Genomic DNA, 18,124 nt, shown 5'->3' with positions numbered 1-18,124 from the left:
ATCTAGATAAGTGTCAGAGCGAATGTCAGGGATTATCAAAGGTGACCACATAGCTGGGGAGCGAAAGCAGGACACATGTTGATTACGGGCTTAAATAGAACAGGTTTAGATTTTTTAGTGTTTTGAACAACTTAGACGTTAGTACATCACAATGTACACACACAATATACGCACAATGTAGGCCGACACACACAATATACGCACAATGTAGGCCAACACACACAATATACACACAATGTAGGCCGACACACACAATATACGCACAATGTAGGCCGACACACACAATATACACACAATGTAGGCCGACACACACAATATACGCACAATGTAGGCCGACACACACAATATACGCACACTGTAAGCCGACACACACAATATACGCACAATGTAGGCCGACACACACAATATACGCACAATGTAGGCCAACACACAATATACGCACACTGTAAGCCGACACACACAATATACGCACAATGTAGGCCGACACACACAATATACGCACAATGTAGGCCGACACACACAATATACGCACAATGTAGGCCGACACACACAATATACGCACAATGTAGGCCAACACACAATATACGCACAATGTAAGCCGACACACACAATATACGCACAATGTAGGCCGACACACACAATATACGCACAATGTAGGCCGACACACACAATATACGCACAGTGTAGGCCGACACACACAATATACGCACAATGTAGGCCGACACACACAATATACGCACAATGTAGGCCGACACACACAATATACGCACAATGTAGGCCGACACACACAATATACGCACAGTGTAGGCCGACACACACAATATACGCACAATGTAGGCCGACACACACATTATACGCACAATTTAGGCCAACACACAATATACGCACAATGTAGGCCAACACACACAATCTGCTACCAGGTGATGTAAAACGTCCTCACTCTATAGGTACAAAACTATTCTTCCACCCTTTAAAGGTACAAAGCTATTCTTCCTTCCTCTATAGGTACAAAACTATTCTTTATTCCTCTATAGGTACACAACTATTCTTTATTCCTCTATAGGTTCAAAACTATTCTTTATTACATAAATATATTCTTCATTCCTCTAAATGTACACAAATATTCGTCATTCCTCAATATGAAGAATCACAAAACTTTTTAAAGTGAGGCTGAAAGATTTAAATGAAATTAAAATTCTTAGCAAAACAAAATTGATAATATCGCTAACACCAACTTGTGAAACAGCTTGTTCAGTGTAAAAAAAAAATGTGAAGCAGGCAGGATGTCCATGATTTCCTTGCTATTAGACTTCTTCTAATCATCGGTTTGGACAAAAAAAAAATATGGTTCAGTTGTAATGTGAGCAATACACTTGTGAAGGATATCTGCCAAGAGCCATGAACATTAGTGTTGTTATTGTTTGCAATTCTCATTACAGTAGCGTTACCTTTTTTTCTTTCGTCCGTGTAGTATGTTTTCAAAATCTGCTTCTGACACCTCAGTTACAATTTAATATTCTAATTTGGTTTCATTTTGGCAGGAAAACACATGAAATTTCGCAGTTGAAGGAAGTGTTGGATTACCACAAACATATTTATAGTTTTCTGTTTTCTTCGAATTAATTGAGATAGGTCTGTACATTTTACGAGAAGAACACAATGCTCGAAATGCTCGAAATGCTCTCTTTGTTTCACTATCTATCACTTTACTTTGTTTCACTGTTTATCACTTTACTTTGTTTCACTGTTTATCACTTTACTTTGTTTCACTGTTTATCACTTTACTTTGTTTCACTGTCTATCACTTTACTTTGTTTCACTGTTTATCACTTTACTTTAATTATTTATCCCTTTACTTTGCACATGCTTATTACTTAATCTATTAATTTTACGTTTAGTTTGCTTTATTTTCTCCAGGAGTCTGTTCTCTAGGATACGTGACCTCTCATGACATGAACGTGACCCACACGTTGCTGTATGCTGCAGACGACAATGCTACCCAACTCTACCCTGCCCTCAAATGGCCCCTGTACATTGTCTTCACCTTAAACGTGACCTACGGCCTCATCTTCTTGTGCGCCCTTGTAGGGAACATCATGGTGCTGGTGGTGGTGGCCACTACGCCCTGTATGCACACCGTCACCAACTTCTTCATTGCCAACCTGGCAGTGGTGGATATTCTGGCGGCCATATTCTGTATCCCAGCAACCTTAATAGATAATATATTTACAGGTTGGTAATGAAAGTTACCAGTTTGTGTTTTTTTTTTTGTTCCTTTTTTTTTTTTTAGTTTTTTATATTTTTAAGAGAATAGGGCAAGTTAATTAGCTTTAATACTTTTTTTAATCAATAAGACATAAAGCTAGTGCTGGGTTTACCTAGAGGTACGACATAAAGCTGGTGCTGGGTTTACCTAGAGGTACGACATAAAGCTGGTGCTGGGTTTACCTAGAGGTACGACATAAAGCTGGTGCTGGGTTTACCTAGAGGTACGACATAAAGCTGGTGCTGGGTTTACCTAGAAGTACGACATAAAGCTGGTGCTGGGTTTACCTAGAGGTACGACATAAAGCTGGTGCTGGGTTTACCTAGAGGTACGACATAAAGCTGGTGCTGAGTTTACCTAGAGGTAAAACAAGCAATAGCCTGGGGCCCTCCGTTAACTAGTCCCCCTCCCAAAGGTCCATGTGATATTTTCAATCATTTGGAAGAAAGATCAAAGAAAAAATACCAGATTTTGATTATAAATGGACGTTGCAACTGGGGGGGGGTATAAAGGGCCCCTTATCAAGTCTAAATTAAATCCGGTCCCGCCTGGAATGTCCCAATGATCGACTCGACACTTGAATGTGAGGTTTGAATGAAAAACTGGGACGTTGCCTAGAACGATAAGTCCAGTCGCAATCCAGTTCAAAGTACATTAAGGAACTGTAAGCAAGCACATTAGCACATTCTTCAAGTACATTGTAAGAAGGGGAAGTCATCAAAAGAACTGAGTACTTCATTGACTGCTTCGACTTATTTCTCCTACATTGTATATACCCAGGAAATACTAAGAAAAACTCAAACCATATTTTTTTTTTATAATCCTAACACTATTTTTTTTAGAAACTTCTGCTCACAGTCTAAATCAATCCCACTTCCGCTTTTGCTTTTGTTACCCCGCCTAATTACTTCGCAGAAACTGTGACGTATCTTTTGACAGTCAAGGCTACACTTGTACATTAATTTGCATTGTTGACAGGCATTCAATAATCCTTGTTGAAATAAATAGATCTGTAATGAAAGAGCTACTTGATCATCATTGACTTGTCTCCTCCCACCCCCTCCCAACCAAGGAAAAAAAAAAGGGGGGGGGGAGTTGGGTGAAGATAGAAGCGATACTTAAGTATATAATTCACAGGAAAAAAACATAATGTGAGTATGGAAAGGTGTGTTTGTGTGGTAGTGAGTTCAGTTTTGTTTTAAGATTTACATTTTCGGACTACATTTTGAAACAAGTGCAATATAAAAAGACTTCATTTGGTCTTGCGAATTTTACACATCTGCACCGTTGACAAGAGTCTCTCATTCGCGCTTTGATATAAGCTTGGTAAAAAAAAAGCTGTTCCATAATGTAAGACCGACGTGTTTTGCCACTGAGCTATTCAAGTACTTATATAAATAGAACGTGTGATTAGCCTATTGTTGGTTTAAAATGGTTAAAGAACGTCCTAATGCTCTACATCATTGTGATGATTGTCACTGGTCGCTACATCTGCGATTTTAGTACATTTTCCATATAAAACAAAACTAAGTAATTAAGACTGATTTATTGACTTTTTTTAATCGATTCATGTGTTGTAATACAACAATTAATTGTGAGAAATTTCAACAGCTAGTTATTTATCAGGCAATAAAAAAATGGTATTCCTTGTGCAGATTGTAAGCCCTTTAGAAAGTGGACACGTCTTAGTATTTGTACTACAAACAAAGACTATATATTTTCCAAAAGCACAAGGCTACGATTGGTTTCAGCACTGCTGTTTCTTGCTGGTCCTGTTATTATGGCTGTCAGTATGATCAATGCCCTAAATCTAACCGATTCATCACGTGACACATTCCCTCTCACCCTCGTCTTCGTCGTATAGATTTCTGAATACAATAGACATGTTTCAATTGAGAGAGTAGATTTCTGAATACAATAGACATGTTTCAATTGAGAGAGTAGATTTCTGAATACAATAGACATGTTTCAATTGAGAGAGTAGATTTCTGAATACAATAGACATGTTTCAATTGAGAGAGTAGATTTCTGAATACAATAGACATGTTTCAATTGAGAGAGTAGATTTCTGAATACAATAGACATGTTTCAATTGAGAGAGTAGATTTCTGAATACAATAGACATGTTTCAATTGAGAGAGTAGATTTCTGAATACAATAGACATGTTTCAATTGAGAGAGTAGATTTCTGAATACAATAGACATGTTTCAATTGAGAGAGTAGATTTCTGAATACAATAGACATGTTTAAAAGTACGAGAGTAGATTTCTGATACTTCTACCTGCGTCGCAACCCCAATCATAAAAGCATTACTTGGTTTTTATCGATGATTGAATAATTTAGTGCGCAGCCAGCAGCATCAAGAATACAAATGTAAATGGTATGGAATCTGTTTCGTGTTTCTAGTCGCAGTATAGGTTCTTTCGTTTGACGCTCTAACAGGTTTTTTTTTTCAAACTTAGAGCTCGAAGAGCCTTAGGCTCAGCTCTTGGACATCAAAACGGGTCTTCTGATGTTACCAAGTTTGACAAAGTCTATGTTTATGTCGGCTGATTAGATTATGATGTCAAAACGAATAAGTCTATCGTAGTTTAGGTTATACATTGTGTCAAATTTGAAGTGGGGGAGACTAGGGGCTCCACAAAAGAGAAATATGGATTGAGATTTCGGCGTGTCAGAAGCTTTTTAAGTATTTTTTTCGCATTGTTAACACTTAAAATCTTACTTTCGGCTGGCAACATATAAGTATTATTATTCATAAGTGGATTTTTATTAAAGCTTTTTTAAAAGTGTAGGGGCCTACACAAAATCCTACCACGGGTCCTCTATAGACTTAAATCCGGTCCTGAATGAAAGCCTAAGCTATATATATATTTATTATATTTTAAATACAAACTATGTTCATTTTGTTGAAGTTTTAATCCAGCTCTCTATTAAGTATAGATTGCGCCTACAACCGTTTTACTAGACAAAATGTCTGGAGCTACAAACCAACGACCGTGACCATGTATCAAAAGTAAATTATTCATATATTCTATGAGACTACTTTTCTAATTGTTCACATCAAAACATTCATTAAGTCCTAACTTTAATTTAGATAAAGACGTGTTCATTTGCCTCCTAAGGTTAAAAAAAAAATCTCTAGTGTCCTGACTATCTCTTCTAATACAAGTCTGTGGCAGTGTCTATTGTATTCTATCCACACTGAGCTCTTCTAATACAAGTCTATGGCAGTTTCTATTGTATTCTATCCACAGAGTGGCAGCTGGGCGCATTGTTGTGCAAAGTTACACCTTACATTCAAGGAGTGTGTGTCAACGCCACAGCCTATGTATTGGTAGCTATCGCTGTAGACAGGTAAAAATTATCCTTTAATAAAAACAAAGCTTATCTAATGAGAAGAACTCCGCGCTTACAGCTATATATCTCAGTAATGTAGAAGTTATTTGCCTTGTTTGATACCAAACCAAATAATTAATTACCAATAATTAATTGAAATATTGGTTAAATTTTAATTGATTCATGTTCAGTTCGGTACAATAAATAATTGTTTAAAGTTTCATCTTGATTCGAAAATGGGTGTAGGAGAAATAACGTGTGCATTTATCTAAGGGGATCAAACCCTAATATTTAGCCGTATCTGTGAATACTGAAGGATTATTTTCCTTTGTTGGTACCAAACAGGATAATTAATTACCAGTAATTAATTGACTAATTGGTTGATTTGTTTATTGCATCATGTCCAGTCTATGTCAATGAATAAGTATACAAAGTTTCAACATGATCTGAAACTGGGTGCAAGCGAAACAAAGTGTACAAACTTCTTACCAGACAGCAGACAGGTTGAGTTGTTATAAGCTTAGTACGTACAAGACCACTAGAACTACCTATTTATATTGTTATGATTATAAAAGTTACATATCACGTTTTTATTTAACATAGCTGCACTCTTTTGACCATTTCATTCTTTTCATGTGGCGTCCATCTAAGAACCGTCCATGGTCAATCCCTATTCTGAATGTAGTTTCGCTCTTAGGGAAAGATTTCCAAATAGATCTTTTCTCATTCTGATTCAATGCGGCAGCTATTTTCATTTTATGTGAAACCTTTCAGAATATTTGGTTTGTGGTACAACGAGAGAAAACAGGTCAAGTCGCTGACTGCTAGACACATCGGCCATGTATTGGCTACAGCATTGGTCTGCTCTTTGACCAAGTCGAGTTCCAAGTTCTCTATTGACCATGTCTTTGATCAACTCTGTAATGAGCATGTCTTTGATCGACTCTGTATTGACCAAGTCATTGTTTAGTTCTGTATCAACTATGTCTTTGATCAACTCTGTAATGACCCCCCAAGTTATTGTTAAGTTCTGTGTTGACCATGTCTTTTATCAACTCTGTAATGACCAAGTCATTGTTTAGTTCTGTATTGACCATGTCTTTGATCAACTCTGTAATGACCAGGTCATTGTTTAGTTCTGCATTGACCATGTCTTTGATCAACTCTGTAATGACCAAGTCATTGTTTAGCTCTGTATTGATCTAATCACTGATCCTTACTGTTCTTACCACACACACACAGTAATGCATTGACAAATTCACTGTCACTGACTTTGGACCAACTGACTCTGTTAGTCAAGTTGTGAACTTAAAGTCTGTTAGTCAAGTTGGTGAACTTAAAGTATGTTAGTCACTTGGTGAACTTAAAGTATGTTAGTCAAGTTGTGAACTTAAAGTCTGTTATTAAGTTGGTGAACTTAAAGTCTGTTAGTCAAGTTAGTGAACTTAAAGTATGTTAGTCCCTTGTTGAACTTAAAGTACAACATTGAAAATATTGTCATTGAATTTACACTCTTCAACCTCTTAGTTTGTTGGTTTCAAAAGTGTCTCAATTTTTTTTTTTGGGGGGGGGGGGGGGGGGATGAGGATAATTTTGGTATTGTTATAACACAAAATAATTGCTTAGTTCCTAACTTACAATTTTAAAAAATGTGGCTTAACCATTACATATTAACTCTGCACTATTTATGCTAAATAACAAGACTAGAAACAAGTCTCTCTGATGTTTACTAGAAACAAGTCTCTCTGATGTTTACTAGAAACATGTCTCTCTGAAGTTTACTAGAACCAAGTCTCTCTGATGTTTATGTAAATGTAACAGTAAACCACCACTAAAACGTACTCTGCTATTTTCTAAGCACTAATCAATATGCCTCTTGACATTTAATGATTGCAGTAGCAATCAGAATTTTAAATAACTCTCTCACGATAATGAGGTTTCTGTAATCATTCTACTGAAACAAACAAAAAAAATGATCAGAAAAATAAAGGACAATACTACTGAACAGAATATTATTTCACAATATGTTTACACGAGAATATTTTCAACTCTATTTATGACTTATGGCACACATAACTCAAATAGTTCTGCTACAAGCACTTTCGACTATCTCCTTATAGTAACAGAAACAAACAAAAACTGTGCTACCAAAAGGGCAGATGATATAGATGTCATCTGTTTCAAGTCAGATGATGTAGATGTCATCTGTTTCTAGGGCAGATAATGTAGATGTCATCTGTTTCAAGTCAGATGATGTAGATGTCATCTGTTTTTATGGCAGATGATGGAGATGTCATCTGTTTCTAGGGCAGATGATGTAAATGTAATCTGTTTCTAGGGCAGATGATGTAGATGTCATCTCTTTCTAGGGCAGATGATGCAGATGTCATATTTTTCTAGGGCAGATGATTGAGATGTCATCTGTTTCTAGGGCCGATGATGTAGATGCCATCTCTTTCTATGGCAGATGATGTATATGTCATCTTTTTCTTGGGCAGATGATGTAAATGTCATCTGTTTCTAGGGCAGATGATGCAGATGTCATATTTTTCTAGGGCATATGATTGAGATGTCATCTTTTTCTAGAGCAGATGATGTAAATGTCATCTGTTTCTAGGGCAGATGATGTAGATGTCATCTCTTTCTAGGGCAGATGATGTAGATGTCATCTGTTTCTAGGGCAAATGATGTAGATGTCATCTGTTTCTAGGGCCGATGATGTAGATGCCATCTCTTTCTATGGCAGATGATGTAGATGTCATCTTTTTCTAGGGCAGATGATGTAGATGTCATCTGTTTCTATGGCAGATGATGTAGATGTCATCTGTTTCTAGGGCCGACGGTTTACAACGCTGTCTTGTGGCCAGCACAAATACCAGCCACCTTTACTTTACCCTACTAATAATCAGGTACCCATTACAGTTTGGTATACTGAGGGTCGTCCTACAAATCTTGAAATTGAAAATCCGAGTCTTCACCGAGATTCGAACCCGAAACCTTTCGGTTTGGAAGCCAAGTGCTTTAACACTCAGCCACAACTTTTAGCTCAGTTTCTAACGTCATTGGGACATCAAGCTGAAAGTGCTAAAGAAGAAGTCATATTTCTAATTATTTTTTTTTGTAAATTAATTTTTTTTTTTATTGAAGTTGTATAATGGATGTATAATGAATGTGTTTGTCAGGGTGGGTTTCAGATTAGCTAGGGTATGATATTATGGTCCCGTATCCATAGCCTGAACAGAGTAACACAAGAACCTGAAGGTAATAGCATGTCAAATACGAACATTGAATAAAAGTTATTCAACTGAACATTTAGTGAATAACAACGGTTGTCAACAGGAACAATATTTAATAATAATTAAGTGTAAGTTAACAACATATTTACATATACATCACTATCATTGATGTTAGCATTTGGTTAATAATTAGTCCAAAAACACACCTTCACGCTCACACTCCATCACGGCGCCCTACAGAACACCTCAACTCCCTACATCTCAACAAAGATAGTTACTATAAGACTCCAAGGGCGGAAAGGTGACACTTTCACATAACCCAAAGCCAAACACCCTGAAACGAAAAGAAAACCTAGATCTAGCGATGCCGCTACAAGAAAGAACTTTACAATAGCGACACCCGTACCGAAAGATCAGCCTACTTACTAAAACTATGTACTTACGTACCCTTACAAGGGGAAAACAAAACAACCAGCTCCCCAGCTCACAAAAGAAGCTCTCTTTCTTGCGGGAACTAAGGATGACGTAAACACACCCACACACAATATTCTAGACAACAAAACGCACTTAAAAGAAACTACTTCCTATACGCTAAAACACCAACATTAAATGCAAAGAAAACTTCACGCGCGCACGACAGTGTTGTCTTTCTAAAACACCTATTTGTTTGTTCTTGTTTCCTTCCAATGAAAGTAACTAAATACAGTAGATCTAGGTCAAGAGGAACTCCTTATGGAATTCTTTCACTTTAGAGATGACATTCAAAAGCAAGAAAAACATTTTTAAAAAATACTTTAAAAAAAAAAGGAAAGTTTATATTAAGTGTAGTTTTATCAATTAGTTTTAATCAGTCATGTTACTACATTTGTACTAGATCTAGACCAACAACAATAAATCTCTGCGATTATTTTAGCTACAGATACAGTATGATCCTATCACTTATCTGGGACCCCTTGGGGGGAGGAAAGAGAAAGAAATATCTGGGTAGATTTAACAGTAATTGGTTTTTAAAAGCATTTGCAAACAAACCCCTCCTGATGGCTTTAGGGGTTAAATATACAGAGAGTTTTGAGGTTGAAAACCTCTCTCTTCAATTTTATTCTAAAGCAAACTGAAGTCACCAAATTCTATGAGCGTAGCTAAGGGGGGTTTTAATTTTTAAAAAAAATTCACAGATTTTTTAGTTTAAAACCCCACAAAAAATATTCTAACGTTAAAACTTCCCTTTTCGATATAAAAATCTAAAGCAAACTACAGTCCCCTAGTTCCAAGAGCGTAGCCAAGAGAGGTTAAAAATTTCTACCAGTGAATATTAATAAAGTGCAGTGAATAGTCATCTGCCGAAATTGAAAAAGACTAAATGTGGCTCAATAAAGATGGCTAAGACGGATTTTAGCAGTCAATTATAGAGATCGGGTCTCAATCAAGGAAATCCTATACCGAACTGGGAGTCGACCCCTTAGTAAGGTTGTGACGGAACGTCGCATGAGGTTGGGGGGACATGTTCTCCGACAAAATGAATTACGCATAATAAGAGTTGCGATGGCATGACATTACGAGGAAAGCGCAAACAGAGACATCCTAGTACAATTTGGCGTCACACTTTCACGGAGCTCCTCAGAGCAGATTTCAGACATTACCAGTGACAGATTTTTTGTGGAAGCAGCGTGCCGCCTAATGCGCCGAACGACGCGGGAGGATCTTTGTCAGTAAGAATAGCACATAAAGTTTTTGAAATAAAACTTTTTAATAGCAGGATAATGCACTGTAGATACCTCAGAATGTGCATTTTGTTGGCTTACAATACCGGAAATAGTGCTTGGCTCACAGCGCTCATCAGGCCTTCTTTGCTGACAATGACGGAGAATCTACAAACTTTCAACTAACTCCAGGAAGAAACTATTCTAGAGTACAATAAACGTCTTCCGAAGAATGAAGGGTCAGAATGTAATAAAGATTCATTTTACACACACACACACACATATATATATATTGCGGGGGGTGGGAAGAAAAAAGATTGGGTGTCCGAGAAATAAAGTGTAAAAACATTTTACCAGACAGACAGATTGAATTGATATAAGCTTTGTAATACAATACATTTTCCTTGTCAAAATTCAATTACATCCCTTGAATACTCCGAGTTGAAAAGTTCTAGACACTGGCTGTCATATTGGCATTATGTCATTGCCAGATTTTGATCCACCTAACTTCTCATTTATAACTCTTAAGATCTAGTCTATGTTCTGGATCTAGAATCTAGATGTAATCTAGATTAAATTTACATACATATAAAAGCAAAGTTTAGATAATCTATCAATAAGCTGAAAGCAACATTAAATTTAATTTAAAAAAACAAACTCAGTTATAGGTACACTACAGCTGACTACGCCATGTTTTATAACCAAATTTGCCAGCGTGGCCAACGAGCTTAGCGATATACCTACATCAACTGTTAAATTTATAGGAAACTCGTTAGAGCCGTGTCTGAGATCCAGGTTCCAACCAGCTTCCTCCATGTGTCTTGGGTATATGAATTGTAATTAGGTGTTTATATTCCATGAAGCAGAACGATTTTATCTATCATATGGCAATGAGAGAACTCTTCATCCTGTGGAATATATAGAGGCACCTGTAGTTCTTGGCTGTACCGTTTGAGGCTTTGAGTTCAAATTTTTTATTCGGAATTTCTTTCTATCTCTCTGTCTGGCTGTCTCTCTCTCTCTATGTGTGAGTGTGTCTCTCTGTCAGTCTCTCTATATGCTCTATGTGTGTGTGTCTCTCTGTCTGTCTCTCTCCGTCTGTGTGTGTGTGTGCATGGAGAGAAAGAGAAAGAATGAGTAAAGGGGACTAAGCAAGACCTATATATCTTAATAAGGCTTCTTACCTATATAGATGAAATAAACTTAAGTTATGTTATCCCATGTCAAAGTAGACAGCTTAGACTGGCTTAGAGTCTAGTTGTAAAATAGACACTTGTGTTTTGTAATTACCAAATGAATGTTGTTGTTGTTGTTGCTTTGTTCAGAAATAACCTAGATCAAAAGTAGTATACAAGTATAAGTACCGCATGTTGAGTTAGCATTTCATCTAGCAAAGTAAAAGCTAGACACAAACTAGATGCAGTGACGGCTGCGGTAGAGAGATCACATCCTCAATACGAAAAAAATCCAGCATCTCAAAGACTTTCCTTTTAACAATATTTTTCATCGACCACAGAATCCGAACTTATATATAGATCTAGAAAAACCGTTTCATCTTTAATATATTTTATCAGGGTTTTAAAACCATAGATTAGGCCTATAAAATATAAACAGGGGAGGACATTCTCACCTAACACTCGACAAGGGAGACTATCACTAGTTACAATGATCTACTTCCGGAGAATGTGGTATCTCAAACTTTTGTGTCCGACAGGCAAAAAATCTTTTGTTAATCATGTCAGAATAGCTTGTAATAGACATTGCTGAAGTTTGGGCGAGAGATGGTTCATTTTTTTGTATTTCTTCTGATATCATTTTTTTTTCTTCCCCGGATAGAAAGAAATTTTTGACCGCTTATTCATTCATTTGGCCAGTTTGTCAACTTTTTCATTTCCTGTCTGATAAATGACCTCACGCAATCTATATCTTCGCATTTGTCACTGTCATTGATTTTTGAAATTCATTTTGTTGTTGTTATTTTTTATTTAACTAATTGCATATTGTAAATGTTTATGGGTTGTTTTTTTTTTAGATATGACATAATGTCATACATAATGTCATTTGTATACATATTACAAACTGTAATAATAATGACTCTAAATCAACACCAATAACCATAATCTCAGGTGTACAGTCTTGGGCACGCTCCTCTTTCTGATTTGACATAAATGACCCACCAAATTGCATTAGTTAAAAAACAAACGTTAGAATATTTGCAGATGATTGCATAATATAGAGATTAATTAAAACAACTAAAGTTAATGAAAATTTTACAGAGAGAATTAGAAGAATTGCATAAAGGAGTGTCTAATTGGAGCATTTTTTTCCACCCACAAAAATGTCAATTATTAAAAATAACAAAAATGCTAAGACAAATAAAACTACTTAAATTCTGTAACTCAGAATACCTAGGTGTTCGTATAACTGAAAAACTATCACGGAATCCCCTTACTGTCGAAATAAAAAAAAATCTAACAAAGCATTTGGTTTCATTGAAAAGACATTTTTACAAATCAAATAAAAACATAAAACTAAAATGCTATTTAACCTTGTGCTACTTCTTCTCTGGTGCTTCTAGAGCATGGAATAGGTCAGTCTGGAAAACAAAAGACTTGGCAGATTTCAAGTCACTATTAACATGCATGACTAGATTGACACATAGATATGCGTAGGTCGTAATTAACATCTTTCTTTTCAACTAACGTCTGTAATTTATATGTATGTATATATAGATAGATAGATAGATTAGATAGATAGATCGATTAGATAGATAGATAGATAGATAGATAGATAGATAGATAGATAGATAGATAGATAGATAGATAGATAGATAGATAGATAGATAGATAGATAGATAGATAGATAGATAGATAGATGGATGGATGGATGGATGGATGGATGGATGGATGGATGGATAGATGATGGATGGATGAATGGATGGATGAGAGAGAGAGAGAGAGAGAGAGAGAGAGATTAATATATCAGTGGCGAATTACTCGTTGAATGTATTGTTGTTTTTTTCCTGTTTAGGTTTTTGGCCATATGTCTAAATAAAGACATGCACATCATGAAAAGAAGTGCTATTATTATCATCTGTCTTATCTGGATACTCTCGTTCATCCTGTTGGCTCCCTGGGCGGTGTACTATGAACAGTACGCGACCAACTCCACCAACTTCACCCACTCCACCAACCAGTCCATCTTGCTGTGTTCACCTTTGTGGAGCGATTACGGCCTGCAGACGACATTCTTCATTGTGGTGCTCCTCGTGGGCACCTACCTGATTCCTCTCACAGTCATTTTTATATGCTACGCCCTCATCGCCCGGCGGGTGTGGTACCGGCGAGCCCCTGGGGTGGTGGGCGGCACCGACGTGATCCAGCGCTGCAAAGTCAACGTCCTTAAGATGCTGGCCACGGTGGTGCTGATGTTCGCCCTGTCATGGCTGCCCCTCTACGTCATCTACATCCTGATGTACTTTTTCTACCCCATCATCTCACTGGAGGCGATCAGGTGGGTCACACCCGTGGCCCAGTGGCTGGGGCTTAGCAACTTTGGAATCAACGCCTTCATCTACAGCTTCTTTTCACAGAAATTTCGTAGAGGCTTCTTCCGTTTGTGGCTGTGCATGACCTGGAGAAGAACTCCACAGCGAGGTAAGACATCTCAGTCCACGTTTGATCTAACCCTCTCGTCTTTTGTTGGAAGTGAGGTAAGGCATCTCAGTCCACGTTTGATCTAACCCTCTCGTCTTTTGTTGGAAGACGCAATGGTGGGAAACGAAATGTTTATTTCTGTTCAGTTTTTTTTTTCAATTCTACTTTTGTTTTTTTTTCTGTCACAATTATTATTATTCTGTAGATGTTGAGGGAGGGGGGCAGTCATGATATCGTAAAATAAGTCTCGTACTTTATCAGCTGGGGACTAATTTTGTAATATGTTATCTATCTCTATACATTTGTGTGAAGTTTGTACATTTGTCAGTGTAAATAAACACTCAGTGTGACACTAGATTTGCGTAGCCCAGACGGATTCACACTAGCAAACGGTTCATCTATTCTAGTGGCACGAAGCATAGCCGAGGGTTCGTGAATTTGTATTTTAACACCACGACAACTCAAATCCACTTCAGAAAATAGATTTTTAATATGATCAACTTATAACCACCAAAAAAAACACGCAATAATAATAAGGCTTGCCTTCGAATCCGAAGATTAATGAGGAATGCAGTATTGCCCGTGGCTACGCAGCCCCAGCTGTGACCTACATATTTAGCCACATTCATGGCAAGCAAAAAACACACACAATAATGAAGTATGAAGACACAATATAAATTAATTTAAATAGCATTACTACAGAGACGCTACTAAAAGGATTCACAATTATCAAATATGACAGTTTTAAACTTTTTATAGTTGACAACCTGATGATATTTATAGAATATTCTGGAATTATACAAAAAATATATTGTTATCCTAGCACGCCTGAGCTTTATGTGCTACTTTAAGATCTTGTTTAATCTTACGGTATTCTGACAAAAGATTTGATCAATCGTCACAGAGTGGCTAACACTGTTTAATTATAATCAATTAGCAAGTCGACTTTTTCTCTATTAAATTCGTTCTTTTTAGTCAAGACTCCGATGAAGTCAGCATCTTATCTTCCAACAGACTCCATTATTTGAGCTTATGGAATCGCGCTACATAGAAAAAAAATTGTTTGTCAAGACAGCCCCGGAAATATTAAAGTTATTTAAAGTCTAAATCTTTACAAAAGTTTAGTGCTGAAATAAAGGATCTATTTCTTTTTTTAATACTTGGTCATTTGATTTTCTCCCACTGTTAGGTTTTCTATTTATAAATGTTTATTAACATAAATTCTAAGTATTGACTTAACTCTCAAATCAGTTGGTTATTACGACGACGCCATAATGGTTGCCAACAATAATTGTAAGGGATGCTACTCTTTAAAAAAAATATTTTTAAATGACTGACATATCTTTTATTGAATATATTAACATCCTTCCCGTTATAAATAAATAAATAATTATATATATATATATAATCAACTAATTTTTGTGATCACAAAACAAAATTGGACAAACATCTTAACGTGTCAACATTATACCGACCAAAGAGAATTCAATTAAAATGGAAAGTTCGTCGCACATAAGATGAATGTCACTATTGGCATCATTATCTAATGTTTGCCATTAGTACATGTCATAATCTCTTTACCACATTGGTGTATTTGTTTCTGGAGTACTAGTCCTTGTTGACTGTAATGGGTACCTGAAATTAATTACGGAAAAGTAAAGGCGGTTGGTCGTTGTGCTAGCCACGTGACACCCTAGTTAACCGTAGGCCACAGAAACAGATGACCTTTACACTATCTGCCCTATAGCTGGGTTGACTCAGAGGCGCTCAAAGATCCCAAAATTATATATCCCAGTCTTCACCAGGATTCGAACCCGGGACCCCTGGTTCGGATGCCAAATGCTCTACCGCTCAGACACCGTGCCTCTAGTTTTAGTTCATAGAGTGAAATTATTTTTACTACAAACGTACGAGCCGAGAGAATCTGTGCGCAAACAATGAACAGATTCCTTTAGAAACCATCATACAAATAAACAAAGGTCTCATCAATACGTACTTGAGTTTGTACACCGGAGACACCAAAGTTATAGGTTTTTTTTCCCGCTAATAATGAAAACCTCTATTTTCAAACACCAAAGACTCTTTTTGTCAAAACACCCAGTGGTCGATGTTATTATTACAAAAGTATTACAATAGTGATTAGGATTTCTTTAAAACGAAATAAACCTACTGATTTCTTAAGTTTTTAAACCTTTTTTTCTTTGTTTCCAAATTTGTTGACAGGAAGTCTATCAACCAGACGAGTGACAAGGACTGTCTCAGTGGACTCCTCAAGTCTGGCCAGGTACTCTTTCTTGACCAAAATAAAAAGCCAGGTCAGCAACGGGCAGCTTAAAAAAAACAATTCCCGTACACAAATGACGCACTTAAAATCTCGCAAGAAAAGAGATTTATCTTGTACTTCCTCTTTGTCCTCTGAGAAAGATCAGACCTTTGTTTGAAAGCTCACAACCGCCATCCATCTTACGAAACTTATAAAAAGGTCATGGACCACTATGTCTCAATAAGCTTTAATGAACATGGTGACTTGCGCGGAGGATATATTCGTCAATGTATTAGGTATCAAGGCAAAGAGTCATGATAAAGAGCTACATCGCGTGACGAGACCAGTGACAGGCGGGATACATTCTCACTCTAGATCTATAACAATAAGGCTCCTCTTCGAGTCCGACGATTAAAGAGGAATGCAGTATTTCCCGTGTATACGCAGATCTAGTGTCTGTAATAACAGAATGACTGTGTCTTGTTGGACTAGCTGAAAGGATCAAGGCGCTCTAGTTTCAGTGAGAACTACTTCCTTGATTAGCACACTCAAGATGATTGGACTACTGTGCATTGTTTGTGTTTGGTTATGTTCCTACACTTGTTGCATGCTACATGAGGCCTAGACTGTTCCTACACTTGTTGCATGCTACATTAGGCCTAGACTGTTCCTACACTTGTTGCATGCTACATGAGGCCTAGACTGTTCCTACACTTGTTGCATGCTACATGAGGCCTAGACTGTTCCTACACTTGTTGCATGCTACATTAGGCCTAGACTGTAAATACTGTGTCATAAAAGAAAGCGGATGCTTTTGAACATTTTTAATCTGGTGATAATGGCTTGACCCAGTGGGGGCATGCGCAGTCTAAATGCTCACACTTCCTATATCAAAGGGCCAATACTCTCATTGTTTCTCCTCCCCCCCTCCCAAGCAAGTTTCCCTCCTACCCCTTCGAACTGGGCACCGCTAGTGTCCTCCCCCCCCCACACCAATATCATTTTATTTCATTTGTTTTATGTATAACTATGGTTGACTTCTCTGTTATTGTGTATGTTCCCCCCCAAGTTTTGTTATCGTGTTCTATAAAGAATTCCAAGAGGACAAAAAAAGTGCTTTCATATGTTCTGATCAGAAAACTCGGCAAGGATTTCAACAATGTATTTAAGGCTTGGACTCCGATGGAGATATATATAAATACAATGCTATATTTTCAACATGATTTCCAAGCTAAAGTGTGTTGTTGAATAATGAATGTCACATGCCTTAGTTTTAAAAAAAATGAAAGAAAGGCAGAAAAAAAAAGAACCAAATTAATTTTGTAAAAATATATAATAAAATGATATTTTAAAAATTTTCTTTTGTCTTTGTATTTTCTAGAGATTCTTATCTTATAATATTATCTCTGTGTGTAAACCTGTTGTATTAGTTAATTTACTAAGTGTTAATTACTTGGTAGTTGGTTTGTAGCTCCAAACAGCTCGTACAACTAAACCGTTTCAGGCGTATTAATTTCTAAATGCGGAACTTTAAAAAGAAGTGTTCAAACTTTATTAAAAATCAAAACTGAATGTAACTTTTATAACAGACACAGTCACAGCATTCCAACTAGTTGTATGTGGAGACACAAGTGAACTACTGACAGTTTAAACAATGTAGAAC

The 18,124-nt window shown here is 36.8% G+C and overlaps 1 protein-coding gene across 1 annotated transcript in view; it reads left to right on the top strand.

Moving 5' to 3' along the window:
* Window positions 1-17,777, top strand: part of LOC106072041 (neuropeptide SIFamide receptor-like) — a 98,656-nt gene extending 80,879 nt beyond the window's left edge. Inside the window, exons 2-5 of the mRNA XM_013232309.2 lie at window positions 1,918-2,232; window positions 5,525-5,624; window positions 13,573-14,198; window positions 16,422-17,777. Coding sequence (XP_013087763.1) covers window positions 1,953-2,232; window positions 5,525-5,624; window positions 13,573-14,198; window positions 16,422-16,639 — 1,224 coding nt within the window. The 5' untranslated portion in view covers window positions 1,918-1,952 and the 3' untranslated portion in view covers window positions 16,640-17,777. The remainder of the gene's footprint in view (window positions 1-1,917; window positions 2,233-5,524; window positions 5,625-13,572; window positions 14,199-16,421) is intronic.
* Window positions 17,778-18,124: the final 347 nt, after the last annotated feature.

This window comes from Biomphalaria glabrata, chromosome 1 (genome assembly GCF_947242115.1).
Source record: "Biomphalaria glabrata chromosome 1, xgBioGlab47.1, whole genome shotgun sequence".
In the NCBI taxonomy this organism is placed as follows: Eukaryota; Metazoa; Mollusca; class Gastropoda; family Planorbidae; genus Biomphalaria; species Biomphalaria glabrata.
Note: the sequence above shows the minus strand (reverse complement) of the source record. Positions and strands in the feature narration are given on the sequence as shown.